This window comes from Stegodyphus dumicola, chromosome 7 (assembly GCF_044657685.1).
Source record: "Stegodyphus dumicola isolate Sdum_Otavi_A_Nest chromosome 7, ASM4465768v1".
NCBI lineage: Eukaryota > Metazoa > Arthropoda > Arachnida > Araneae > Eresidae > Stegodyphus > Stegodyphus dumicola.
Window position 1 is genome coordinate 27,099,013 of NC_140774.1, and position 9,785 is coordinate 27,108,797.

Sequence of the window (9,785 nt, forward strand, 5' to 3'; positions counted from 1 at the left end):
TCCGAGTATTAATTTAGTTTACGTAACCAAATGAACTTTTCTCCAGATTAAACGGTTTGAAAATACAGGTAAATAGTTAATAGTATTAATAGCACGATTAATAAATAATATAGTAAATAGTTAATAGTATTAATAGCTATTAATAGCACGATTTATACCTCTCTCCTGTGTTTTTCATTACCCTCAAATTAACCATGATTTTGAGCTAACTGCGGGCATCATCTGCGGTATTATTCCGCTTAATAGGGATTTGACCATAAACGCGAAGTAACTAAAATTTCGCAGTACGAATATATACTAACTCGAAATAAAAACTTCAAATTTTAAATGAGCAAAAAATACATTATTTCTTATTTTAGAAGGCAAAATTATTATTATTATTTTTTTACCTTTTATTGTAGTCTTTAAATGTAATATAATTCTCTTCACGAAAATAAAGTTAGAAAGTAGACATTAATCATATAAAACAAGGTAATTTTGAATAATAAAATGTATGTAAAATCCAAGAAACAAAGCACAGTCTTTGAAAGTATTAATGAGAAGAGATGTACCCCTTTTGTAAGTCATATTTATCCCAGTGATAGTCTAAGAATCTTTATAAGTATCTATATGCCTTTTCATGATTTCTATGCATGGGCCTAAAAGTCGTTCAAATGCACCAACATCAAGGAAAGCCAGTTTGGCATCTTCTACTACAGTGATAGTCGCTGAACGGGGTATCTTCTTCACCAAAGCCATTTCTGAAACGAAAAGAAGTTTTAGTAAATTAAACGAAAAATAATGAAGTGCTTAGAAGAATCATAAACCGGAAAAAGAATGTTGCATGCATAACTTCCTTCTCATCTCATTACAATAAAAGATTCATACTTTTAGGAAATCTGATTCTGTTTAATTACTATATTTTATAACATTATATAATAATAATAAAGCTAAAAAGGGGGAGAAAAAATGCGTTAGCAGGAGCGAATGCAATAGCAGACTGCGAGCTCAGCGAGAGCGTAAAACGTTTAATAAGGCCTTTGGGTTACCGTTAAAATCTGAAACCTTTCAACCTTTTTTCTTTAATGTGATTTAATACTATTATCATTTATTCCACATTTATGCGTACAAATTAATCCAATGCTTTATATTTTAATACCTCTGCTTTACCATTTTTAAATACTCGTATTAATATTACTTTGCACTTTTTTGGAGGGGGGGGGATAATCAAGAGCGAAAAATTCCTTAGAAGAGTAAAAACCATAGACATTAAATAAATTAATTTTGAGATTTGATTTCCTAACGATTACAAATTTTTTTTCTTCTTTATTTTTTTTAATAAAATTTTTAATAAAAAACTTTTTTAATAAAAAGTGATGTAAATGGAATTTTGTCCGGCTAATCTTTGGAATATGGTAACAGGTAGTTTGGCGACATTTTGGTAAGGCGATAAAGGTTACTAGCTAGGACTTTAACAATAATCTGAGAAGTACACAGTTCCAATCACAGATTATTTTGTGGTGACTTTTATAATAGATAATTTAGAGGGAAAAGAAAATTAATGTAATTTCTTGCATATTTTATTTATTTTATATGTGCAAATGTTCATCCTTGTAAAGGGTATATGCAAGCTGAACATATAAAAGCTTGCATAGTATACATACTTTTTAGCGATCAGGTAATTTCATATATGTCCTTTTTACCGACTTCAAAGTTTCCTGCATTTTCGTGCAAATTTTTCTAATTTATGAGAAAAATTATTTACATGTTTCATATATAAATTTGCCCTGTAAAAACAAATTTCTGTGCACGTTTGCTCCACTACTTTCCGGAAAATTCCGATCGTGATTTTAGCTAATAAGTACTTAGAAACAATTTCGCACCTAATCTTCGTCATGATTAAGCACTTTTGTTCCATAAACGTTCTAGCATAAGCGTAATTCGGCTAGCAGATTGTTGGAAAAAATGTTCAGTAGGAAAAAAACATGTCTTTACTTCGTGAAAACAAAATGGCGTCAAAAAAAAAAAAAAAAAAAAAAAAAAAAACTAGCAGGTTGCTGTAGCACGGTTGGTCGCTAAATTTTCGAAAAAAGTTGCTTATTTACCATAATCCGAAGATTCACCTTTTCTCCCAGTCGCTGAAAAATTACCTGAAGAGCATTTTTCGAGAATGATTGAATGCATCATTCATTGAACCATCTCAGCACCGTGAGCATTGCCCAGAGTGAACCATGGTTGCAGATCTGGACCAATATTGTATCCGCAACAAGGAAGGATATATATAGCCCAAACCTTATGTGGAAGTCGAATCCATACCCTTAGTTTCTAGCCACGCAGTCAGCCTCCGGAAACCATCATACCGTCCTAAGCGACATAAAAATGGGAAAATCAAGCAAAATATTAATGTATTTACGTATTATCGTGTCGACTTCGAAAGTTGACTACATCGAACCATGCGGAATCATGAAGGAACGAATGCATCTTTATATAATAAACAACCAGTATTCAACCCGTGTCGTTTTTGCGTTTCGTAAAAAGGCTTTCGTCGATTTCTACTATTTTATCAGGCCCTCCGACTTTTGGAACGTCCTTTTCAATAGGCTGTGAGTACAAATTCCCTTCGGGATAATTGTTTCATTACTGTCTTATTATTCACTGAATATGGTCAACCATATTCAGCTGACCATATCGTATCAATACCAATATTGATTTCATCACTTATTGTTTAACGTTCGTTTAAGTTCGATGATTATTGATGAGTTACCGTAATACAGGTATAAACACATATATATTTAAATAAAAACTCACCTTTAACTTTTCAGAGATTAACAGTTAAATTTTCAAAGGACTTACCTCCAAAATACTCGCCTTTACTGAGTTCAGCAACTTCGGAAGGACTTTTACCCTTTGGTGACGCTTTGCTCACGCTGATTACACCTTCTTCAATAAAATACATACCATCCGCATCGTCTCCTTCATTAAACACTACTTCACCACTTTTGAAAGAAATTGGGGATAAGGAGTCACATAGCTGCATCTTTTCATATTCGGTCAGTGGTTTCAGTTGAGGAACAATATCTAACAATTTCATGTAGTGTTTTCTTTTTTCGAAAGCACGGCGAACTACCAGTCTATTAAAACTACGTCTGCTCACAGCCCATAAGAATCCATCTGTTGTCGCTTTGACTGTTGCAGCCCTGGGCTGATTATGTAGCAAAGCCAGTTCCCCAAAACTACCAGAATTTTCGTACGTCTGGATTCGTACGTCAGCACCTTTGTCATTCTTAATGTAAGCATCATAACATCCCTTGTCCACAACATAGAAGAAATCTCCATCATCACCTTGCCGTATTATGACTTCACCTTTATTTACAGATCGTGGCATCATGGCATCGATAACGGCTGAAAGGTCTTTCTCGTCCAAAGCTCGGAAGAGAAAAACGTCCTGTACGCAGTCTTTGATTCGATTTATCTGTTCATCAGATTTAGGATAAACTTCAATATCAGAGATGTCATCTTCTTCAGGATTATATCTTTCTCCCATTACAGATGGCCGTCTAGCAGAACGCGGGCCCAAAATATTCTTTATGTCATCTTTATTTCCACTGGCATCCCTTGCGGAATGTCCTTCGTCCCTTTCGTTCTTCATGCGAGTGAAGTAATCTGCAGCGTGGCTGATTAAATCTTCAGGATTTTCAACGATTACGTTAATTGTGAATTCCAAAAGCAGATTCTCTAATTGCGGTGGAATAATAAACTGCCGATTTTCCATACACTTACTCAGCAAACATTAACAAATAGTTCGGATACCAGAATCAAGAGTTCACATTACTCAAAAGCATTATAAACGATACAGAAGAAATGTCTGATAGGATTTCAAACTATAAGGATTCTGAAGATCGACTTCTGCATTGTTGCCATTCCGAAAGTTGTTATATTTTATAACATTTTCATTATTTCTCAAGATTATTATTATTATTATTATCATCTGTGTCATCCGGTTCAGCCTCGAGAGCGACAGCTCCAGCGAAGATAAAAGCGCAGAAACAAAGAAATATATATATGTGGTTAATATATTAACTTCACTATACGCACTGAAATGTTTATATATGTATACACAAACACGAATTTATTACCTTCAAATTTCTTTTTAGTAACACATATACTTTGGAATTTTTGTGATTGCCTTTTGTTAATCAGTTAAATCCTTTAAATATTCTTTCTGGTTGCTAACTGCTGCCAGATCTGCTTCTTGTAATGATTAAATCCCAGATTAATTTTAAATGTATATTTTATATTTTGTTACCTAAATGATGCTGTTATGTAAATGATATTTCTACTGTTGTTAAGATTAAATCATAAATTAATTATTAATATGTATTTCATATTTTTTGCCTAAATGATGTTATCTACATGCTCTTTTAAATGTTGCCACAATTCATATGTTAATAATAAATTTATAGCTTATTAAATCCCAGAATAATTTTAAACATATATTTTACATTTTATGATGCCTAAATGATGCTATCTAAATGTTATTTTTGTTCATGCTTTCCAGCAAATGATGAACTTGCTATTATTATTGAAAATTCATAAAAGTTTATAATAGCGTTATTAGTACACTTTTTCAGATATCCCTTGCGAATAAGGCTGAAATTCGAAATACAGCCTTGGACTCAAAAACCTTTGTTACTTCTTCAAACCTTAAGTGCAAAAGCTTCCTGATTCTCCTGTTATTTGCATGTTTAAGTAACAAAAACACAAAATTTACACTTTTTTATATAATTCGGAGCTGTTTCAACTACTGAGAGCCTAACGAGGCTGCCATTTGTTTACATTCGAAACTCTTAGTAGTATAGTGAATTAAGTCAGTCGGTGAACAAATTTAAGTGTCTTGTTACTCAGTGGAACGAAAAGTAAATTTTTAATTTGGTTCACCGAAAATTTTGTCTTCCCGCCCGTTGTCCGAATTACTTGTTTTTCTCTTAGAAACTTTAATTGCTTTTTTTTTTCTTACTATTTTTAACTGCATTTGGTGTTTTAGGTATTTTCTGTATTTTACAACTTTTAATGAAGTTGTTTTGAGGTTTATGTATTTTTGCCTTGCCGCAAAGTGAAAACTGAATTGATTGGATGAGAAATTTATCTCTGATGTAATTCGAGGAAATAAGTTTGGATGAAGTGCAGCAAAAAAATATGTGTAATTTAATAGGCCGTACAATGAAGTCATGTGGTGTCAACATCAGATATCTTTCTTTAAATCACAAATTCTTTTGGTTTCGATCATCCCTGTTACATCAAACCACTGGTATAATAACGGGGAAAAATTATCTCAAAAGAAACTTCTTGATAACCTGTTTGGGAAAAAATATTCAATCAGTCGCAAAAATGTTTAAAATTGTGTATCATAGAGCATATTTTCTTTCTATCACAGAGTATTATGCAATTGTGTATCACAGAGCAATAGAAATATGCACATGTAATCATGAATATAGAAACATATAGTACCTAAAGTACATGTTATCCCGCTATTAAAAAATACAATATCAATACAATGCCTTAAAACAACCATATCAAATGCGTTAACTACGTATTAAACAATAAATGTGGATCAGCATTATCTTTCAGGGAAAGAAAATTCTCTGGACGACCTTCATGCTAAAATTAATCATATCCCTCCACATCATGGCATTACTTACAGTTAATAAAGACAAATCTAATACACTTGCAAACACTCTTAAGAAATAATTCAACATTATCCAGCAATGTACAATGATAATTTAATTACAAATGTGAAAAAAAAATTCACGTTAAAATTATGCAGAAAATATAATCATATCCCTCCACATCATGGCATTACTGGTTGTACTTACAGTAACATAAACAAATCTAATGCACTTGCAAACACTCTTAGAAATAATTCAACATTATCCAGCAATACACAATGACAATTTAATTACAAATTTGGAAAAAAAAAACAGCTTGCAATCATGTATGCACTTCCACAACAAAAAATCTTCCGTTTGTTGTCTCATCCCCAAAATCGTGATATTATTACTACACTTGGGTTCGAAAATTCCCCATTTAATGAAGCAATTTTTAATTGTTTATGGTTTTTATTTTAATGAAGCAATTTTTAATTGTTTATGGTTTTACTTGTGTTCAGACAAGTGAAATTACATTCATTAGCCTCAAGAATATTTAAAGTTTTCTGCATATTTTCCTGTAGTTATATTTTGGAAAGCTATTTGAATCAACCTTTGACTGTACAACTATTTCAAATTCTTAATGGCACCGAGATCTAAAAGTTGTCCTACATTAGTGTAATCTGCAGAGAAGAAGACAACTTTCCCATCTTGCAAGAAATCTGTGATTCAAGGATGGACGGTATATTGATGTATGAAAAGTAAAATTTTGTGGTTTTATCTATTTTCTTTAGCCCCCCCCCCTTCTGTAAAATGTCCGTAGTCATCCAGGCTTTCTTATTTGCTTTTTGTTTTAATGACAGAGTTTCAACATGTTTGAAGCACCTTGGTTTTTATGACTTTCCTATAAGGAGTCATTTTTTCCATAACATCAGCATTTGCACAAAGTAAAACAGTGAGACTTTTTTTACTTTCCTTAGCTCAACACTACTGATTACTTTTTAAAGCTAGGGTTCTTGGAGGCATAAGTTTAAGGAAAAGAGCAGTTTCATTAACATTAAAAATATCTTAATTCATATCCATCTTATTTTTATGGATAAATTCTTGAACAATTCTTCAACTGACTCAGCAAGAACGCTTTTTAATTTTTCATTTTCTATATGGCATGAGATTCCACCTGAAGTTTAAATTTATCAAACCATGCAGTTGAAAATCAAGCTTCTTGCACATACACTCAGTGATATTTCTCTAGACTTCTCGATTAACATGGAACCATTCACTGGAATTCAATCACTGGATGCACGATACTGAATGAAACATTTTAGCAAATGGCTTCAACCTTAGGAACCTTTCCATCTTGAACACTCAAAAACACGCATGTAAAACCAATGCAGTAAGTCAGCAAAAGCCATGTATATTCGAAGTTATGTGATGCACAAAAGAAATATTTTAGTATTAAAATAAATAGAATTGAATAGGAACCAAGATGAAACTATGTCAAAATGTATAAACATGAAATATCCAATCAGTGCTCCACTGTATATTAATTTTTTTAGATATGATATTTCAAGCCTTACACTTTTTTAAAGCAGCAGAGGGTTTTAAGATTTTTATGCTCAAGTCTTTGGTATGAATTGATTTTATTCTTACTTTAAATTCTTCGTTTGAAATAACGAATAAATGAAGATTGCTTTATCTACCAAAGAAAATGCAGAATACCTGATTCTCTCTTCTTTACTTCATATCAAATTTGAATTTTCAAAGGTGAAGAGGACTGGGGTAGTTTGTAAGCAGCACAGATTTAGGAGGTTAAATCAGTAAACATGTTGATCTCCGGGTGGGGGAGCAGGAGAAATAAAACAAAATACAAAACACACACACACACACACACAAAATTACACAAAATAAGATTCTGAAGTAAAAAGAATGGGTTGCAGTCATGGTTTATTGAACAATCAACTACTATTTTAATGACACCATCAAGCCCACTTGCAAGTACAGTACAAAGTCTTTAATCCGGACGTCCATAATATCCGGAATGATCTATAATCCGGACCTCAAAGCTACAAATTTTCTGCTGTTTAATGTATAACGTACGGTATTAGGCTAGGCTAAAATTATCTATTTCAGTTAATGTTGCAGATTGCATTGTTCCTTAATCTTCTAATTGGATCTGACTTATTATTTTTTGCAGACTGTTAGAGCAATTTTATAAAAAGTAAGCTTGAACTTTCGATTATGTCAAAAAGCGTTTCCGATTCTGGAGCTGCCAAAGCATCTACAAAGCGAAAGCATGTTTCGATGTCCATGAAACAAAAAGTGGAACTGCTGCAAAAAATTGATAACGGCATGAAGAAAGTGACAGAGAGGTTAGTGAAAACGAAAAAATTTCGATTGACAAGTTAGTCGGTATTCTCGGCACAGCAATTACAGGACTTGAACAGCGGAACTTTGTAACTGAACAAGAAATTATGTCTGTTTATAGACTGAAAGTATTAGCACATAAAACGAAGCAATTTAAACAACTTACATTGAAAGAAATGTTTAATAAAGTAAACAAATAATATTAAGCTTTTTTTTTTTGGTAAATTTTGATACACTTTAGATCATAATTACTCTTTATTTCATAAATTATGGTTTCATATTTTTAATTGTATAATTTCTGCATGCCATCTAACCAGATTTAAATTGATGATCTATAATCCGGAATCGCCGACGTCCCGACGAGTCCGAATTAAAGACTTTGTACTGTATAAGTAATTAAAGATTTCTATATTTTTTACTATAATTTGGCACTTGTCAGAATTTTGGATTTAAATTATTGGAAACTATCTTCAGCCCAGATTGTAAAAGCTCATTGATCAATTGGGCCCTTTTGTTAAATGTGTTAATTTTCAACTGCAAAAAAAATCTGTTCACATATTGTATACCCAAACATATGTAGCAATTTTTCTTACTGCAAAAATTTCTAACAGAAAATATTTAACTTTTGACAAATACAAAATAAATGTTATTCAGATCAGCATCTTCAAATCTTTGGACCAGATTTATATCATACTGTAAATTAATTAAACCCATCTGTATATTTTTTGGAACATTATTCACATTTGTTTTTAATGAAAATGAAAATAGTTTAAAATCGGTGTCCTAATCTTTAAATTACTTAAATCTACCTTCAAATTCTTATCATAGTAATGGTAAATAAAACATTGCTTAAATAATACCTAATAAGAGAGTCTTGTTTATTCCTGAGATTTTTGATTTGGAATAATAGAGTGAAGATTTGACATAAAAATAGTTTTTTTTTTTTTTATTATTATTATTATTTTTTTGGTAAAAGTTTACAACTGGGTGCCTCTTGTTTATTGGCGATTCTTTTTTGACGCCGACATCGGCGCCAGGAAGACACAATTTCAAGATGGGCGCTATACAAAACCAAAATAAGAAGTCAACGAATTGCATAAACTCTGTCCATGTACACATCGATCTGTTTTCACTTAAAAAAAAACCAAGAATAGCACAAACTAGGCATTGTGCACTGCTTTAAATATGTCCATGTACAACATCAATCTATTTTTCTTTTTAGAAAAATCAGGAAGCTAAAGCAAAGTTAAACTATCATGGTAACCAGAAATGAGGTTTCATTGCCACAATTTTACAAAAAAATGTTGCTAATCGAAGGCGCACCCAATTCTACACTAGAGCCTTTTTTTTTTTTTTTATTTCAATTGTATTTCCCATATTAGCAATTTAAGTTTAAAAGCTTTAACAGAAGCATACATGTCAGTGATAAGTTTATGCTCCCCTTGCAGCTCTTTATTGAGAATATTTAAATGGCCAGTTAAATCAACAAATGCTTTTATCCATTTATCATTATGCAGCTCGACGGTATTATTTTTTTCCATCATGAAAATTTTGGCTTCATTTACTAAATTATTATCATTTTAACACAGCTCCTTGGCTTAACCACATTATGTTGTTATAATAAATAATTTCTTCGTACACACACTTGCAGTTTGTTCAAGTGATACAATAGTATCTTTGATGATTCAGATCTTATCCAAAGATAAGGTTTATTGTTTTAATTATCGTTTTCATATCATCCACTTCGCAAATTTTTGCATACAGTGTTTCTTCATAAAAAATGCAACACATAGCACA

At 31.8% G+C, this 9,785-nt stretch overlaps 1 protein-coding gene across 1 annotated transcript; it reads right to left on the reverse strand.

Moving 5' to 3' along the window:
* Positions 1-384: 384 nt before the first annotated feature.
* On the reverse strand, positions 385-4,014 carry LOC118185762 (cAMP-dependent protein kinase type II regulatory subunit-like). The gene is made up of 2 exons (XM_035355668.2): positions 2,833-4,014; positions 385-740 (listed from the first exon to the last, which is right to left on the reverse strand). The coding sequence occupies exons 1-2, from the start codon at positions 3,749-3,751 to the stop codon at positions 586-588; spliced, it is 1,074 nt and encodes a 357-aa protein (XP_035211559.1). The 5' UTR covers positions 3,752-4,014; the 3' UTR covers positions 385-585.
* Between the last annotated feature and the right edge of the window lie 5,771 nt (positions 4,015-9,785).

Excerpts from the sequence above, each read along its gene's own strand:
- LOC118185762 (XM_035355668.2), bottom strand. The coding sequence starts at position 3,751 with ATGGAAAATCGGCAGTTTATTATTCCACCGCAATTAGAGAATCTGCTT. Across the intron at positions 741-2,832 it reads TAAAGGCGAGTATTTTGGAG|AAATGGCTTTGGTGAAGAAG; the intron begins GTAAGTCCTTTG and ends TTTTCGTTTCAG.